The sequence below is a fragment of the Podarcis melisellensis genome (genome assembly GCF_964234715.1).
Source record: "Podarcis melisellensis genome assembly, chromosome: 4".
In the NCBI taxonomy this organism is placed as follows: domain Eukaryota; kingdom Metazoa; phylum Chordata; class Lepidosauria; order Squamata; family Lacertidae; genus Podarcis; species Podarcis melisellensis.
Window position 1 is genome coordinate 42,361,681 of NC_138531.1, and position 20,037 is coordinate 42,381,717.

Below are 20,037 nucleotides of genomic sequence, written 5' to 3' on the forward strand. Positions count from 1 at the left end.
AATCCGTTTGACTCACTTGGATTACAGAATAGGATATAGCATGAAAACCCCACCCCTTTATGGGGTGGGATGTAAGTTTTGAGCAAAAATCAAAACAAAATCTAACAAAAGTTTTGTAGAATGAGGAAAAGACACGCACACACTCATAAAGATTCCAGAAGAAAAATATTAGTGAAGTTGTTTTCCCCCATAAAAAGTTTGTTTCAAATATGTCACATTAAATGATTTTCTATCTAATAACAAATTTTTGCAGAGAAGACATAATAATCTTAGACTTCAGAAGTTCACAATACTAACTTATTTCAAATCAAATTAATACATGCCAAATATGAAAATACAGCACATACAACTTATAATCAACATCTTATAAAAATTTGTGTCAACCTCAAAAATGTTAATATTAAAACCGTAGATGCTTGGGACACAATAGTATAGGACATCACACTATTGGGAAAATTGGCATTTAAATTAAGAGTACTCAGAGGCCAATGTGAAAAAACACACATTTATTGGATGTGGATCTAGTTGATGTGAGTTTCTTAAATTCTTGTTTTCCTTTGGTCGTTTCTCCTCCTTGTGTGCCTCTACATCCTGGAACTGTAATATGAAACAGAAAGATTATTTAATTTTGTTAGAGACATTTTAATTATCATACATCTGAAATGATCTCCAAAAGATAAATTCTTACTTTAAATCTGCACTGCAATTGTTTTTCTTTTATCATGTTAATATTTTTCAGTTCGCTTTTAGCACTCTGTGTATTATGGACCTGATATAATATTATAACTCAATAAAAAGAATTAAACAACCCCCTTCCAAACCCACAGCTGCTTAATTAACTTTCTTCTTTATGCCTTAAAAAATAGTAACAGTAAAGAATCTTGGCAGATTTAAGGTGACAAAGCCCCTTCAAATTTATATTACAAAATGTGCATTTTAAAACAGTAGACAGCTATTATTACAACATGACTGTGAACATTTCCCCCGTCAACTCTTCTTTTCAGTTACAAAAAGAAATATGTAAAGCTACAAGCTTTAAAGACGTATTCACAGTTAACTTAAATATGAAAGCATGTCTATCATGTAGCTTGACAATGCAATCCTACACATGTCTACTCAAAGGAATGTCCCATCAAGATAAATTTGACTTAGTTACAGGTAACTGAGTATAGGATTGTAGCCTAAATTTGTTTGAGGCAGGCAATTGCCTCTGGTAAGATATTTAACATACAAGGCATATGCAGTGCTTTTTTTTTTAAGGTGCCAATACTGCATACCTTTGAGTATCCCCAGAAAAAGCACTGTATGTATGTGAATAAATTTGTTGCAATGCTAATATTGCATGATGTTTTTGTAGGACATGGTCTTCACATCTGTTTTGTGGCCCGAAGCAACATAATGTACCATTTAAATCCACATCGGGACAAAATCATCACCCCTTTGGAGGAAATGTGGGAAGACAGCAGAACACAGAGCAGAGATCCCTAATCTTTTGAGACTGGGAGCACACTTGGAAATCTAAGAAAGTGTTGTGGGAACCGCAAAATACCCATTTCATTGAAGAAATACTGGCAATGCACTCACCTTTCCACAAAATAGATAACAGGAAAATATATCTACATTCTCCCTTAAGGGAAATAAAACACAGTGTTTTATTTATGAGCCAGTGTGGTGTAGTGGTTAAGAGCAATAGTCTCGTAATCTGGGGAACCGGGTTCGCGTCTCCGCTCCTCCACATGTAGCTGCTGGGTGACCTTGGGCCAGTCACACTTCTTTGAAGTCTCTCAGCCCCACTCACCTCACAGAGTGTTTGTTGTGGGGAAGAAAGGGAAAGGAGAACGTTAGCCACTTTGAGACTCCTTTGGATAGTGATAAAGCAGGATATCAAATCCAAACTTTCCTTCTTCTTATCAGTTTCCTAAATGAGGTTCTCGGAGACCCAGTAAGGTTTTTCCATCTCAATTTCATCTGGTGGACCTCTAGCCTCTCATATACACAAATAACTAAATGTCTGTTTCATCATAGAACTTTCGGCATAGCTCTTTCTATTTTTAGAAGTTCTGGGTTGCCTCTGGACTTCTTGACCAGTTGTCCTTAACAGAATTTCCACTCGATGTCTCTTTTTACCATGTCTGTCTCCTGTCCCTTTAGTTTTTATCCCCAGACTTGCCTCTGCCTTCCTCCAAGCAATTCAAAATGGCTGACCATTCAAAAGCAAATAGCTTGGTGAGGGAGAGGCTTATTTTGGCAATAATATAATGGGACTATTTAATAAAGGGTGGCTCATCTGTGGCCCTCCAGATGTTGGACTCCAATTCCCTTCTGTTACTGTCATCATGGCCAATTATCAGGGATGTTAATCTTCCTACTGATTGTAGAAGAACCTGTAACCTTTAAGGGGTTCCTCAGTAATTAAAAAAAGCTGGAAGTCAGCTTGCCCAGCACTGCCACAGCTTCTTCAAGTCTGTGCGCTAGTATAATCTTTGGTGGAACCCCAAGTTAGCATCCTGCATCAGCTTGGCTCCACTTGTAGACAAGAAATGACCAATTTTACAAAGAAATTGGTATCTCTCATGAGACAGAAAAAGAGGCAATGTCAATGCCAGTGAGAGAGACATGGGTAACATCAGTGGTGGCTGGTGCCATTGGGACTGGTAGGTTGGAAGGCAGGGAGATCAACAATGGATGTAGGCAGAGTCAATGACAGGTAGAGCCAGCTATTTCTAATTTTGTCCTTATCATTCTCCCTGTTGAGTTTTACCAGAGGCAACACTGAGACCAAGGAATCATAGAGTTGGAAGAGACCACAAGGGCCATCGAGTCCAACCCCCTGCCAAGCAGGAAACACCATCAGAGCACTCCTGACATATGGTTGTCAAGCCTCTGCTTAAAGACCTCCAAAGAAGGAGACTCCACCACAATAGAATCATAGAATCATATGAGGAATTAGGAGTATGCTGACATACAGTGACCCGCGCCCCCGACTGAAAGAAAGTGGGGTTGGCTGAGAGCACAAAGAGGTTGGTGGGGGTAGTGCCCCATTTGCCCTAATGAAGCAGCCTCCACCAGGTACAAAGTCAGATGTATATGGTCACTTCAGACATCACCTGTTTAGTGAGCATTCATTCCGATTTATTTGCAGGGAAGTATATGACGATGTGTCAGGCCATCGTTGTGTCACACTTCCCAGCACATTTTCTTAACACTTTTCTTATCACAAAAATGAAGTGGGTTTGCTGCACAAGAGTGTCAAATCAACTTTAATTGTACAACCTGAATGTGCCAGTATTGGACTGAGCCCCACCTGAAAACAGGAATAGTCTGGAAGCACCGTTTGCATCCTTGCTGGTGTGGGAAAAGGTATAGCTATATTCTAGTCCTTCATCTTTCCAGACTTTGAGTACCACTTATCCAGACACAAAAACAGTAGGCAGAAAATGAGAGGTGTCTGGCAGTGGCCACCCTCCTCCTAGCACACATGCAGAATAAGGAGAAGTTTACTGTATTTTCACTATATTTTTCATGTTTCCTTGCAAGGAGTACATCAACATGGTTGTGAGCATCATTTTCCCTCTCCTTAGTGTTGTACTAAATTTGGTCTTTACTGTGACAGTGGAAAAGCTATAAATAAACACAGGCTATCAGCCATTTGCGCTACTTTAGATTTGCTCATTTTCAAAGCAAACACCACATCTTCCCACCTTTAATCCTGTTTTGTTTGGAATAAAGAGACTTCTAAGCTTTCCTTAGCCGAAGAGGCAAAACGGTTTGAAGTTGTATGTCAGCTGGATGTTTCAGCTCGGAGTCTGGAGCACGGTGATTAAAAAACACTTCCATGTTGTGTAGCCATTGAAAAGATGGCAGGAGGTGCATTTAAATTATACTGCTTAAAGGCTCTGCGGCTCTTCTGCCTCTCCACAATGCTAATATTTATATTCCTGATGACTTTTCCCTTTTCTAGCAATTCAGTTCTTAGATAGAAATAATGCAAATCACTTAGACAAATTATGCTTTTTAGTTAAGAAAGTGAAATAGGAAACAAAAGGGAGTGGACAGAGGATGCTTTAATGTGGCAGACTGAACAGTGAAGCTGTCTTCAGCAACTGAGGGTGAAATCTACAGGTGGCACACAGCCAGCAGAACTTCCGGCAAATAGTAGGGCATATATGACTTAAATAAAGGGGACTTTGGGGGATTGAGCTTCCACAGGATAGTTAGATAAAGAACAAAAATATTCATCGTTTTCATTTAGGGCAGACACAGTGTGATGGTCTCAATTATATCAAACTCGTTCAGAGCAAGAAAAAGGAAACTGGATGTGAACTTTCACCTTTGGTACTCTGTACTCCTCCTGCTTCAAGACGAATAAATGTACTAGTATTTGCACTGTGTGTGTGTCTGTCCAGAAAAGAGCAAAATTAAGGAACCTCACACACTTTTAATAAATATTTGCATTTTGTTGCATGTCCCCGAGGAGCTACATGCTCCTGACTTTACTAGTTTGGCAGGAAGCCCCAGATCCATGGCAGAGTATCAGCAAATAGTGTGTGTTTTTAAAGGTCACAGCTATCAGAAAAAAGGTTAAAGATAACATGCTAATCTGCTTTACATTGCAAGTTTCTGTATGTTTCAATGTGTTTTGTAATACAGAATGTAGAAATTAGACAAGAATAAAAATCCACCCCGATTGGGTAACTGGATAGATATTTAGTTGGCGATAAAACAGATTTTAGATGCAAGCATTTGGAGGGGAAAGGTCACTGGGTGTTAAGCAAGCCAAATGAGTGAAAGTCATACCTAAATATGGATTTAGTAGCTCGAGAAGCTCCATCAGAGAATGGTATTCCAACTTCCTCCCCTCCTTAATCATTCATGCATTGTAAATATTTTATATCACCCTTCAATTACATTCCCGAGGTAGTTTGCAAAAAAGAACAGAACAGTTGAAATGTAAATTTTATATCTATATATTTCTGTGCAAAGCAAAGCTAACTCTCTGTGTCTTTCACAGAGGTGAATCTAGGCTCCCTTGTGCCCTTAGCAAGGAGCTGTATAGGTGCCCCTTTCCCGTGTTTCTTGTGCTCCTCTGCAAAGGCGCCCACAGTAGGCAGAATGGCATGTCTAGCCACCCAGAGCAGCAGAGGAGCAGCCTGCCCTGGGGAGCAAGAGCCAGGCAGACAGGACTCCCCGAGCCAGAGTGGAGAGACATGCTTTTTTGCACCCTCTTGGGCCTGTGCCCTTTGTGGGGGTCAACCTGGTCAACTCTTGGATACACCCCTGCCCTTTAAGAATCACCTCTCCATCAGAGAGAAGCCAGAAAAGTAAATAAGCTGAAACCATGCTGAATACACAGAAGGAGTTGTCAGGAAGTGAAGAGAGATTTATCATCGTGTTTACTCATCTTAAGAGCTATTTCCCTATTAAGAAAGGTCATCCTTCATACGTGCTGGATCTGGAAAATCCCAGGATCATATCTGATTGGATATTCACATCACCTCACTTGTGGGTAACTAAACTCCCTCCCTCCCACACAAGAAAATTACTGTTTGCATGCTCTCTTGTTCATGCACGAGTGGACTGAAGTGAAAATTCATTCACTTTGAAAATCTCCTTTAGCATAAAAATTGGTTTGGGATAAAAGGCATTAAATCATAGAAAGAAATAGCACACATTTAGATTGGGGTTGTGGTTATTTGTACAACACAGAAACAACCAGCATATGGAGTGCACTGAATGCACACTAAACTGCACTGTGTACACAGTCTTTAGTAACACAGTGAGGATGGTGGCAGTGTTACTTGTCCATAAATTGCACAACCTGTACCTCTCAGCAGTCCTACACCTTGCAAGGAAGGCAAGAGTGTCTGCTCATTACATAAGCTAAAGCCATGAAGTCACACAAACAGCATAAAATAGGTCATAAGATTACAATTGCATCTAAAAAGGCCAGAAATATAGATAGGTCTGGCACCAAAAGATCAATAGGATCCTACCATTAGAACAGAGTGAACACTTAGGGCATTGGGTGGAGGGTGGAAAGCGGTGGTGGGATGTTAGAGGTCAGCTCTCTCTGTGATGATGAAGGCTACTGTCCTGTCACCAGTGTTTAAATAAGATTCCATTGCCAATCATCTTTTCTATGTAGAATCTTTCCTGAGTCAGCAAACTGTATTGGGTCCGATCTTTTTGGGGAAAGTGTTCTGTAACTGGGACGCCACTACCCAAAAGGCTTTCTAATAGCTTCTCATAGGTACTTGCCTCACATCAGAGAGTAGAGGAAGTCTTCCAGTGAAGATTTCAGTTACAAAAGAGGCACAGAAAGATCCAGGAAACAACAGATCACTCAGTCTGACTTCAATACCAGGGGAGATACTAGAGCAAGGCTTCAGTTTGTAAGCATATTGATAACAATGCAGTGATTAGTAGAAGCCAGCATAAAAGTAAAGGTAGAGGGACCCCTGACAATTAAGTCCAGTTGTGAACAACTCTGGGGTTGTGGCGTTCATTTTGCTTTAAATGCTGAGGGAGCTGGTGTTTGTCCGCTTCTGCAGACAGTTTTTCCGGGTCATGTGGCCAGCATGACTAAGCCGCTTCTGGCGAAACCAGAGCAGCACTCAATAATAAAACCTGCCAGACTAATCATATCTCTTTCTGTGGGAATGATGTGGATGTAATTTATCTTAATTTTTGTAATTTACACGAAGGGCTAGAGGAGATCCTTGTCAACTTTGCAGATGACACAAAAAGAGGGAGGGATGAGAATAAACTTTGAAATGATGTTGATAAAATGGAAAATTGGTCCAAAATCAACAAAACAAAATTCAACACATAACCTGGGATGAGGTGTGTTAGTTTATGTATAAAGTACAGACTTACAGGTAGGCCTGAAATGAGAAAGGTTTTTTCCTGTGTATTTATTATTATTTTAGCTGAAGTTTCTTCTCAGCAGCATCCTTCCTATCTTTCAAGCACCATAGGCAAAAGGATAAGTGATTGAAAACAGTGATGGGTTTTTAAGTTGGGGGAGCGTGAATGTTGGCATTGTCTCCTCTCTTCAGAAAATGGGCAAGAAGTGATCTCCTGGTGGCTCTTATACCTTTTGACCATCTATTGCTATAATCCAGCTGAAAAGAACTGTACTTTTCCTAGCAGTTTTTCTTAGAATATTGTTGAGAAAAATGAACACTGTGAAAATATAATTTGTAAGAGACAGATGCTCCAGATGGGCAACTGTATAATTCCCTGGTATCTTGTTTCTCTATCTCTTTTTCTGTAATTTTGTAAAATGCAGTTTCAGACTGTAATTCTTTCTTCTTGCTCTGACTCTACTCCTTACACGCTCCACCCCCACCCCCAGGTTACTGGTCAGTATTGTTAACTTTTCAAATGTATTTTCTGTTCTCAATATTTGAGAGTCTGAACTTGATGATTCTCAAGGGGAATGACAATAATTCTAAGAACAACCTTTTTGTCAAGATGTTATGAACTAAATGTTTTGACAAGAGCTGGAGTAAAATGTTCAGCACTTGCTCCTTGTTTTCTGATCTAACCTACAATTCAACCGCTTTGACATCACCCTAAAATTTATTACTCAAAGTTTATTACATCAAATGCCCACTGTCGGCTTGCAAGGCCACCAAGTGCTTTATTAGAAAGAAGAAAATGTTTTCTTAAGAGCTTATAGATGGCAAGCTGACATCCTGAATGTTTGGTTCAGAAAATAATTAAATAATCCTGATTATTTAACTACAAAAAAAGCATGTCAAGAAACTTTGTGCCTACCTAGCATACATTTGTATATAAATTATCATAGTTATGAAATGCTATGTTTGGGGGCAGGAATAGCACAAGAATAAATATATGCTGGAAAATCTGTATCACACAATAATTTTAACTCACCAATAACATGAACTAGGGACTGCAATCCTATGAAAACTGACTTGAAAATAACCCTCACTGAAATCAGTGAGATGCACTTATGAGTAACCATTTGAAACTGGATTTTTCTTCTAATTTTTCTTTTTAAATAAATCCATTCTGTGATTCCATTATGCCAGAGTGCTCTTGTGCAAGAGTAAATACCAGTGTAGTTTAAGCATGTTCTTAGCAACAGTTCAACAAGACCCACAGAAGCATCAGTGAGCGATAGCTCTGCAGAGAGCCTCTTCAGATTTTTAAGGTGAAGCATATCATAGGCTGGGTCTAGGAAGACTAGATGGGCTCCATTATGTGTCTCCCTCCCATCTGTTGGCAGGATGAGGGTGTAGTTCTTTGTTGTTGTTTTTTAAATATTTTTATTAGTTTTTACACATATTAATGACAATACAAGACAAACACAAACATCAAAAACAAACAACAAAAATTGACTTCCCCGTGCCTTCCCTTCGCCACATCCTTGTTTTACCATTTTTCGAGCAACTCAACAATCAGTCTTTAGTTAAGTCCCTTTTAAATTTCCTTGAATTTTAAGATTTACAGCTGTAGTTCTTTGTTTCCTACCCCTTAACATCTTATCAGTCCACAATTTTACAGTAATTTTTTAGATATGTTTTAAATTTCCCCCAGTCCTCTTCCACTGTCTCTTTCCTCTGGTCACGGATTCTGCCGGTCATCTCTGCCAGTCCCATATATTCCATCACCTTCGATTGCCATTCTTCCAGAGTAGGTAATTCTTGCATCTCCCAATACTTTGCCAACAGGATTCTTGCTGCCGTGGTTGCATACATAAAGAATGTCTTATCCTTCTTTGATACCAATTGGCCAACCATGCCCAAGAGAAAAGCCTCCGGTTTCTTTACAAATGTCCACTTAAGGACTTTCTTAATTTCATTATAGATCATTTCCCAGTAGGCCTTAATCTTTGGGCAGGTCCACCAAAGATGGTAAAAGGTACCTTCAGCCTCATTACATTTCCAACATTTGTTATTGGGCAGATGGTAAATCTTTGCAAGTTTGACTGGGGTCATGTACCACCTATAGATCATTTTCATTATATTCTCTTTCAGGGCATTACATGCCGTAAATTTAACACCGGTGGTCCATAACTGTTCCCAGTCGTCAAACATAATGTCATGACCAATATCCTGTGCCCATTTAATCATAGCTGATTTCACTGTTTCATCCTGTGTATTCCATTTCAGCAGCAAATTATACATTTTAGATAAGTTTTTAGTATTGGATTCTAACAGTTCTGTTTCTAACTTTGACCTCTCCTTCTGAAAACCAAGTTTCCTGTCCTGCTTAAACGTCTCATTTATCTGACGGTAGTGTAACCAATCTCGAACTTTATGCTTTAGCTTCTCAAAACTTTGTAGCTTCAATCTTTCGCCATCATATTCTAGAATTTCACAATACTTAGGCCAATTAGAGTCCATGTTAATTTTTTTCACTGCTTTCGCTTCCATTGGTGACAACCACCTAGGGGTTTTACTTTCCAGTAAATCCTTATATCTATTCCAAACATTATACAATGCTTTCCTGACAATATGGTTCTTAAAACTTTTATACACCTTTGCCTTGTCATACCACAAATATGCATGCCAACCAAAATTATTGTCATATCCTTCCAGATCAAGAATGTCTGTATCTTCAAGAAGTAGCCATTGCTTCAACCAGCAAAAGGCTGCTGATTCATAATAAAGTCTTAAGTCTGGCAGGGCAAAGCCCCCTCTATCTTTTGCATCGGTTAAGATCTTAAATTTTATTCTGGGCTTTTTGCCCTGCCAGACAAATTTAGATATATCTTTCTGCCACCTCTTGAAACAGTCCATTTTGTCTAGAATCTGTAGCGTCTGAAATAAAAACAACATTCTTGGCAATACATTCATCTTGATAACAGCAATTCGGCCTAACAAGGAAAGTTTCAGCCTAGACCATATGTCTAAATCTTTCTTAACTTCTGTCCAACATTTTTCATAATTGTCTTTAAATAGGTTCACATTTTTTGATGTCAGATTTACCCCCAGGTACTTAACCTTTTTTTCTATTTCCAACCCAGTTTCACTTTGAAACCTATCTTTCTCCTCTTTTGTTAGATTTTTTTCCAGCACCTTTGTTTTCTGTTTGTTCAATTTAAATCCTGCGACCTGGCCGAATATCTCCATTAATTCTAAAACTCTTTTGGTACTAGCTTCTGGCTGTTGCAAAGTTAGCACTAAATCATCTGCAAATGCCCTTAACTTATATTGTTTGGATCCGACCTGTATTCCTTTTACCAGCTGGTCCTTCCTAATCATGTTTAATAAAACCTCCAGGACCGATATAAACAGTAAAGGGGATATAGGGCATCCCTGTCGTGTACCTTTCTCTATTGGTATCTCATCCATTACCACATTGTTCAGGGTGTAGTTCTTTGAAGAAGGAGACGTAGGTTCTTGTCCTGCCAATTCTTATTTTTCCACTCAAATTTATCATTGGTGGCATGACATCCAGAAGCTGTGCTCTGCTTGTGGAGGTAATCTCACCATCTCCCAGTTGTGGGATTTGCATTCAAATTACCTGCTTCCTACTGCACACTGGGCTCTCCTAGAACTACCAGGCATCTCACTGTGTGCGGTCTTGTGAGATTGCTGTTGGAGTTTATAGTCTTCTTTGTCCATCATCATCATCATATTATTATTATTAATTGAATTTATATCCTACCCTTCCTCCTCAAGGAGCCCAGGGCAGCAAACGGATATACAATTTAAAAACAAAAACAAAGTAGAAACAGATCAAAGCATTCTTAAAAAAAATACACTTAAAAACATACTTCATCCAGTGACCTCGAGTTTGCCAGAAACATTATTCATTGATTACTGAATATGACTCAGGACTGAACCTAAGCCCAAAGTGGCTTGGGAAACCCAGTCGGATGGGTGGGGTATAAGTAATAACTTTATTAATTATTATTATTAACTATCTTTTTATTAAACTCTTCATCAATCAAATCGGCAAATTGGTTCATTCCCATTGTGTAGGTGTGTTTCCCTTGCGCAGTCTTACGGTTGTGTTGCTCAACCATTTCCCAGTTGTTCTCCCACACAATTCTCCGGTGTTCCTCTTCCTCTGGGGAGTATTCTTTAGAATGTAGATTGGCTCCAAGCTTCATCCAAGGTCAGATCCATTGTTACAGATCAAGTCCTCAGCAACAGCAGCCCAATCAGTCCCACCATGGAGATCCGAAGCTTGTATTTATCACTCTTCTGAACTGAAAGATTTGGAAATGGATCTTGTCCATTTATCTGCCTAACTTTCTGCAAGAAAACATATGACTCAAGCTGTGTGCTGAGTGGGGTAATTGGTCCCACAGCAGGACTCAAATGCTTCTTCTGGGGATTGTATGAGCTATGGATTTCATGTATTACCAAGAAGCTCATTTTCACTGGAATTCTACACATGCCTCAGAACCTTTTAACGATTCTTCACTGTGTACTTGGAAACAACAGAGGAGGCAACCTTGTTTTCAGCTGAATGACCTCCCACAGCAGCAGCAAGAGCAAGGTGAATAGGCAGATACCCAATTAGTCCCCAGAACCTTGGTGTATATCCTTATTCAGCCATTAATTTCCCCTGAAGGTTTCCTCCAGCAAGCATCTTTCATCAGTAATTAGACTGAGTTTGCTAGGAAAGTGCCACTGCCTTTCTCCACAATGGATACCTTAGTCAGCAGGTTGTCAGTTTTCACTGGCCAGGGACCCATCATGACCACCCTGCCATTCTGAGGAGGGAAAGTTTTATTGATACACCTTCCTACAGAACTTGAGTTAATTTGCACTTCATGTCCCTTCTGTCCATGCCGTCCTTAAGGTGGATGGATCTAGGAAGCTCCTTTCTTATAACTGTGCATCTTGTAGATGCCCAAATTGTTAAGTCTTTCTCCCACAAGATTGTTCCATGCATCACCTCTCTTCTTTAAGCCTGCTTTACACCAGGTGGATGTGTACAAGAGTGGAATCATCTTGTGACTTAGCTAGATTCCTTTTGCTTTCCTTCTCTGCCTGTTTCCATGCCTATAATGTTTGTTATTTTATCTTGGGCCAGTCAGTATCCTTGTAGAAAGCACAGGCTAGTGTATCCCTAGAGGGGAAATTGTTCCTTTTTAAAAAATCGTATCAGGGGTTGGTTGTTACGAAACTTTGGCTCAAGGGAAGGAAATTTTAAGACAGTCCAGAAATGGACAGTAATATTTAAGATAGCTGAAGGTGTGTGATATGACGTAGATCATGGTTTCCGTAGGGTACATGATGATTTCAGTTCTGGTCATAGGTTTGGACTACCATCATCCCTGACTGCTGCCCCTGCTGGCAATGGATGATGGGAGTTGTAGTTCAACAACATGTGGGACACCCCATCACCAGGTTGAGAAAAACTGATCTGGAAGGCAACAAATCCTTCATCCCTGCTCTTAAGCATTGTGTGTGGGGGGGTAAGGGGGTGAAGAAGCAGGACAAGCTCTTGGAGAATAAAGAAAAGCAGAAGGGCATCTTGCCCTCAGGCAGCGATCCGTGTTATGTGTCTGAAACCACACGTGCCCCGGTCTCCTCACTTTCAAATCGAGCTGTAGGCCCGGAAACCAACCGGCGCCCATCGGCGCGTGCGCATGCCTTTGGGCGTCATGGTGATGGCAGGCGGCGCTTACTCGGGCGACCGAGAAAGGCAAAGGAAGGCGGCAGCGGCAATGCTGGCTGTTCGTCGCCCAGTCAGAAGGCCGGGGGATACTAAGCGGCCGGCAGACACCGGCCGGGTCGGGCTGCAGCGGGAAGAAGGCGCGGTGCGCCCGGCCCCTTGATACACGAGGGGGCGTCCGTGTGGAGGGCAAGGACGCCGATACCGCCGCCTCCCGCTAGGCCGGCAGCGAGGGGCCGCTGGGCCGCAGTGACAGTTGCGAGCGCCTTCGCCTCCCCGCCCCCTCCCGCGCGCCCGCGGTCTTTTGCGTGCGTGAGTCTCCGCACGCGCCGCCAGGCAGTTGCTCGGCCGGTTCGTCCAGGGGCCCCGCAGGCGCTGCTGCTGTGCGCGCGCACGCGCCTTCCCCTCTCCTTCCTGCTCCTCTCCGTCTCCCTCACCCGCCGGCCGGCCGACCGACCCAGCAGCGCCATGCGGCTGTGCGGGGCGCTCCTGAAGAGCCCCATCCCCAAACAGATCGAGTACTACTCCCGCTTCTCCCCGTCGCCGCTCTCCATCAAGCAGTTCCTGGACTTCGGTGAGTGACGACGGAGAGGCACCTGCACGCCGCGCCAAACCAAACAACAAGCGCGGGAGGGCGGGCCCCGCTTCCTCCTCCTCCCGCTGCTGCTCTTTCGCTCCTAGCCGTGAGGAACGCGGGGTGGGAGGGGGGCTGGGGGGGCAGGAGAAGGAAGCCCGCTGCGCCGCCCCGGTGTGTTTGTGTGACGTCACTGAATTGCCTTTCGCAAGGCCGGAGGTGGGGCGGGGGGGGGGTTGTTGTGGACAAGCGGAAGAATCCGGGTAACTGAGGACCTGAGAGTGGCCGGGGTGTAGAGGGGCTTCTGAGGAGCTTTCCCATAGGGTCAAGTGTCAATGAAGAAGGATTGGTATATAAAACTTATTAGTCGACTGCATTTCAGTAGGAGGGGTGTGTGTGTGTTTTAGGGGTGTATTGAGTTGGTAAATATGGTTAGGAAAGTTAGTGTTCAGCTGCTGGGCAGGCAGAAGCTCAACAGATGGAGCTCCACACACAGGGATGTGAGGAGGAAACACCACCTCTTCATTTCTGTGTGTGGTGCAGCTGTTGCAAGCAAGTTCTCTACCAGGAAAACAAGAGGAGGATCCAGGGAAAAGTTGACCAGTGTCAGTGCCTCAGTCTATTTAAGCATTCATTATATTCTCCCAGCAGCTCAAGGTGGCATACATAAAGTATGTGGATGATTTCCTGCCCAGGTACTGAACAGCAACCGCATCGCCTGTCTTCAGAACATTCCTTGGGCCAATTCAGATCTTCTGAATTGATTTGCCAAACCATGGCTTATTGGGAGCAGGCCCAAAGGCTCATGCTCAAGCCCACTGAAATTTCCAGGTTTTGTCTAATCACAATTTGCCGTGCCATCCTATCTAGACAACTTAATGCTAACTTTGGAACAATAATGCTCACTTCAAAACAAGGTTTCATGATTAGCAATTTATTTATCTATATGCTTACCTGTATATCCTGCCTTTTTTCTATCATGGACCCAAAGGCGAGGTATAATGTTTTGAGGGCTGTCATCTGTTCAGGCACTGACTGAACCCAGACCTCCTTAACTTCAGTGAGGTGGTGACTCTTGTGGTCCCTTCCAACTCTGCAGTTCTGTAATTCTACACTGGTAGTGGGTCACTTTGGCATGTCGGTAAGACTGACAGGTGTCAGTCACCTGATGTCACCATGATTCTCTTAAAAAAGGAAGAACTGGAAGTGTATTCTAAGTGCATTTCCTATTCTTCCTTTGCTGGTGTGGTTTACATCCAGGCTAGGCCTGCAAATGAACTTTTTTCCTTGGTAGCTGTGGCTTGAATTCTTTTGTTGATGCAGCCTGAACTTAAATCACACCTGCAAAAGAATATGAAAAATGCTTCTTTGCAGGCATGGCTTGAATTCAGGATGTGGCTGCAAAGGAAAAATTAAGAGCACACTCTTAAGTGTTCTTGCAGTTATTAATTTTTATTTTAAAAAAAGTTGGCACATCTTTAGTTTGGCACATTTCTCTGTTGCAGTACACTTACAAATCTAATACTTCTTCTTATTAGCTGCAGCTTGAACTTCCTCATGTCTGACATTGTATATGATGAAACATGTGCATGCTTTGCCCTGAACAGCCTAGCAGTCATAATTAGGCCCATGAGCTGGACGTTCCCCACCAGTGCCTTATTGGGAGTATTCTGAAAGGGAATATATTCTGAGAGGAAGGAAGTGTTCTATTGGGCTCCACAGAAAACTACAGTGGGGCAGGTTTGTTGTTTTTTAGTTCTTGCTGCAGTGATAATAGTGGGCAGTCCCATCAACAGCAAGTTCTGTGTGACTTTGTCTTAGTATGCAAAATGTGAGCCTGCGTTTTGCAAGGCACTATCCAGTGTGGGCAAAGGCATTTTTTGTTAAACCTTTCCCCAAATCTAATTCCAAATGCATTTTGTGTCCTTGCCTAGTTCATTTTTTTTTTGTTTTCTCATTTTATTATTCACTCTTTTGTTCAGAGCCTCACCAAAACATTATGCTTGGCTGACAGATCAGCATCTCAGGGAGACACGCAGCAGGCGTCAGTCACTAAGGGTTTTGAAGGTTAAGCAAATTCTTCCCAGAAAGCAATAGTAATGTGAAAACTCTGGGATCTTATATCCCTCTTCTTGGCCATGTGTGCACTTTGTGTTTTTGTATTGCTGTGGTTTGTGTCTTGGGAATACTGAGCTTTTTTGAAAAGCAAGGGCTTGCAACTAAATGGTTTTCACTTCCTGGTGTGGAACTCCAAACACTTCACCTTAGCATGTTAAAACAATTACAGTACAGCTTTTTCCTACTACTTAGTAGGTAGGTACTCAGGCATGGGTGGCAGATGTGGGTGCTGCTGAGGTCTAAACCACAGAGCCTCTTGGGCTTGCTGATTGGAAGGTCGGTGGTTCCAATCTGCTCAGCGGTGGTGAACTCCCATTGCTCTGTCCCAGCTCCTGCCAACCTCGCAGTTCGAAAGCACACCAGTGCAAGAGGGTAAATAGGTACCACTGTGGCAGGAAGGTAAAAAGCGTTTCCGTGCACTCTGGTTTCCGTCACAGTGTTCTGTTCTGCCAGAAGCAATTGAGTCATGCTGGTCACATGACCCAGAAAGCTGTCTGTGGACAAACACTGGTTCCCTCAGCCTGAAGCGAGATGAGCGCCACATCCCATAGTCGCCTTTGTCTGGACTTAACCATCTAGGGGTCCTTTACCTTAATCTACTCAGGCAGAGGGAAGTGGATATGTGCTGCTGCTTGATCAACTGCAAGGAGCAGCACCTAAGACCCAGCCTCACAGCCTTTCCCGGAGAAAGAAAGTCTTATTTGGGGTTGTCAGTTTAGCATGGCAAAAATTGTCCAGATGTCTTGTCCATGAAGTTGCCAAACAGACCCCAACCTACTGCACAGCTGCAAATATGTTGCTGCTCAACTACTGAGGCAATCTGTGCCTCCCTCTGCATCTTCAAAGTTGTGGACGATACTAGCCATTTGTCATGCTTGCTAGAGTGCAGACCTGTATCAGCTATGGTGAGTGGAACTGTTGAAGGCTGGCCATAGCAACTGGACAGCATATCATCAGAGGTGGGGAACCTGTGACTCTGCAGGTGATGTAGACAAATTCCTATAAACCCCAACCAGCATGGCCAGTGGTCAGGAGCGATGGGAGTTGTCGTTGAGCAACATCTGGAGGGCCACAGGTTCCACACCTATGATTTGTGCCAAGCATTGTTGTTTTCTATATCCTCTCTACTATGGGAAGCCACCTTGAGCCCTTGCCTGACTAGATTTTTTTTGAGGGGATATAGTAAGGTTTTGTTTGGACTTGCTTTTGTAGGCTGAATGAGATGTTGATTTTCTTGTCATTGCTTTTTTTCCCTAAGAGAGGTAGTTTTCTTATGAATTCCTGTGGTCCTGTTTTATCTTTAATGCGTTAAATTGTTTCATATGTTGTGTTGCCTTTTTATATAAAGTATAAAGTTTTTGCGGGACGTGGACTTAATGGTCAGTGGTCCCTTTACCTTTACATTTAAAGTTTTTGCAGACAACTAGATATAACTTTAAGTGTCTGATACTCTACAACATTTTCATTATATACCTGCATCAGATTTTTGTAAATGATTCAGTATGGTTAGGATCAAACTTCAAGGCACTGGCTCCCCTAGATTTGTAAAATACTTTTGAAAATCTACCATATGTGAGATATTTAGGGACATGGATTTCTTTTTCTTTCTTTATCTCTCCCTTTCTCCCTTGAAAAAGTATTAATCGTAATAATGTTTTGGTCAGTGAAATTTAGTCTAGAGAACACTGATGTAAATTAAACTGAAGCACAACAGCAGCTGATAAATGGAACATTCAGCCAAAAGAAATCTTATTTCTACTTCTAAGTGTTCCTTTATAAGTGAAAAAGCTGACTTGGCAAGTTTGATAAAAGCTTTGTGGTAAGTTTGTTTGGAATAGGAGATAATGCTAGAATAGTGCTTTCCACATTATGTAAACCACTGAATGCAGGAGACATGAAGTTCTCAGGAGTGTTAAATATTAGCACAGAGCTAAATTATAAATGTTTAAAGAATGGTATAAGGATTTGAATCTTAATAAAATGAAATAGAAAGCATTGCGGGAAGCTGTATTGAAATGATTGATTGAAACGAGAGTTTTGCTATAACCACTGAGTAAAAGCCATTTTTCAGAGTTTGGGGGACGACGACGACAAAGCATTCCTATGTTCAGGATCCCCCCCTCCATTTATGTAATTCTATTGTGATTAATAGATCAATACCAGCTATTTATGTATATTGTTCATTTAGGGGCAAAAGGTCCTCTCTGAATTTAGAGGGCATTAAATGGCTCAGAAATTTTATATGATCAGGTAACAAGAATAATAAACCAAGACAAAAAATTGGTTTTTGTTGCCCAGAATGGCTGGGCAACCCAGTCAGATGGGCGGGGTGCAAAATTATTATTATTATTATTGAAATTAGTCATGTAATCAATCAATAGTGATGGTTTGTGGCCAAGACAGACATCACAAAATTGAAAAAACTAATACTTCAGGTCCAGAGAAGTAATGGTGTGAGGAAAAGAGATTTGGAAATATTAATCCCTGAAGATGCATTTTGTTCAATGTGGAATACTTCCCTACAAATGTCTAAGACTAATGTCATTATATCTAAAAAAGAAACATATATTTATCACTTAAAAACTTACTGTTGGTGTTATATATCCCTCCATGTGGGTTACATGCATATTTCCCAGTGCAGAATGTAATTTGAAGATAAATAAATAACAGGATACCAAATTCTGGGTAATCAGTTTTGAGTCATGTGCATAGAATATTTGGAGTTAGCAAAGATGTCTTGTTCTGGTTTTGATTTTTGGAGGAAAATGGGGCCACTTGTAGGCATATTGACACAGTGATTTCATATGATCTAGAACCCGACTTAGGTATTCTGTATGTTTTTGATCAGGAACTGCAGTTGAGAATCAATTCATGGAATGATAATTGCTTTTTAAAATGTTTGCGATGAAAGCAGTGTGCAATTCTCACTAAGAAATTTATTAATCACATATGAAACAAGATGCTTATCTGTATTCATATAGTTTGCAATGACTTAGATTTGTATGGTCTATAAGGAATGCTGAATTGTGTCTGTATTTATTAGGCATTTTTATGTGCGTGTTGATGAAAATAATAAATGGTGGGGACATCAAGTATATTTTAATTTTATGTTTAGTGTAAATGCATTTAAGTAAAGGACAAAACCATCTAAAATACATATTTTATGACCTAAAACATTACATTAATGTTGATCGTCATAGTGGTCCGTTCCTTTGAAATCCTTTAAAATTTGAAATCCAAGTGTGGTCTGTTTTCATTATCTAAATTGGGTGCAATTATGGCAAAAAGATAGTGAAAACTGTTTGTAAAGGCTTCAAGTTCTAACATTCTAGTGCTAACACAGTTTAAAGATTAGATTAGGTTATTTGAACATTAACTTGTCATATGCCCTTTTTGAGTTCCTAAACTCTGAAAGCATGGGAAGGAGGCAAGTTAGTAACTAGAAAAAATTGTTATTCAGGATCATTCTGTAATGTAATTTTAAATAATTCCTCAAATCAGTGTCAGTAGCACTTAAGCCCCTTGTATACTGAAAATTTTTGATTAAAAAATTGAGATAAAATTAATGGTTTAACATTGATGCAGCGACACCTGTGGCCTGTAGTTCTGCAGAATTTAACCACTGAGCTTCTGTTTACTTAATTAACCATTAAATTAGATGTGGCAGACTGGTTGCTAATGGGCCAGATGCAGCTGGTTGGACCTTCCTGCCTAGCCCTCAGTATCACCTCCACACTTGCAAACAAAACAAAAGCTTCTATTGGTGTGTGTGACAGCAAGTGTGTTTGTCCACTTTGGCCACACTTGCTGTTGGCATATGGTCCCTGAATCATTGTCCAAGGGGAAATGGCAGCCCTTGGACTGGAAAAATGCTCCCCACTCAGATTAAAATACAAAAAAGAGAAAATATACGCACTATATTTTTTCCAAACCAAAACAAAGAACTTGAATATTTCATCCTTTGGGCAGATTACGTTTAAAACACTCATAAAATGTCACAAGAGCATACTAAGTTGAAAATTATGTTAAATAATATTACATCATCTAAGTTGCCATAAAAAATCAGCAAGCCAACTTTTCCAAATTATTTTTTTAAACTTCTGGGAAAATATTGAAGTCATGTCACTTAGGGCTTGGACTTCCTTCTCCAGTTTTATTAAGTGTTCAGTTAAACATTTATTAGAGATAAGAAAGGTGACTGCAAAAACATTTTCTAAATATATCTTGCTGCTTCTCATTGCAGGGCTTTGCTGTTACTATTTTAACTCATTTTAATTATTAATGCCATATTAACAGGGAAGTTGGAATTTTAAATGAAAGGTTTAGAATTCAAGGAGCCTCTTAGATAGATGTATTGTCAAGGCTTCCCTGTTTGGATTTTCTTACTTGCTGCTCCTCAAACTGCACTGAAATTCACTCTTGAAGTTTGCCCAAGCTTCTGGGATAGAAAGGCATTGCTTAGAAAGGTAGTACTTGGTGACCTTGTAGCACAACTGGAAGCTTCCCACGTGGGTCTTTGGATCCCAGCCTAAGACTGAAAAATAGCACAGATAAACATTGCACTGGAAGGCCTATTTCTAGCAAATGGGGTGTGGATGAAGAAGATACATTGTATCTTGTTTATTTGTTTCAAAATATATTAATGCTCATTCACAATTTTTAGCAGGCTTAATTATATATTCACATAACTTAATATTTTAAAAAGGTTTATTGGATAATAGCAATTTTTGTATCAGGCG

At 40.9% G+C, this 20,037-nt stretch overlaps 1 protein-coding gene and 1 long non-coding RNA gene across 3 annotated transcripts in view; one reads left to right on the forward strand and one right to left on the reverse strand.

Moving 5' to 3' along the window:
- Nucleotides 1-516: 516 nt before the first annotated feature.
- LOC309368739 lies at nt 517-12,604 on the reverse strand. Of its 2 annotated transcripts, XR_014167915.1 has the most exons (3): nt 10,332-12,604; nt 7,900-8,244; nt 517-597 (listed from the first exon to the last, which is right to left on the reverse strand). It is a non-coding gene; the product is annotated as an uncharacterized lncRNA (long non-coding RNA). The 2 variants fall into 2 exon arrangements; XR_014167916.1 differs by lacking the exon at nt 517-597 and having other exon boundaries at nt 7,579-8,244.
- Nucleotides 12,605-12,916: 312 nt separating this feature from the next.
- Nucleotides 12,917-20,037, forward strand: part of PDK3 (pyruvate dehydrogenase kinase 3) — a 38,199-nt gene continuing 31,078 nt past the window's right edge. The window contains exon 1 of the mRNA XM_081909023.1: nt 12,917-13,180. Coding sequence (XP_081765149.1) covers nt 13,075-13,180 — 106 coding nt within the window. The 5' untranslated portion in view covers nt 12,917-13,074. The remainder of the gene's footprint in view (nt 13,181-20,037) is intronic.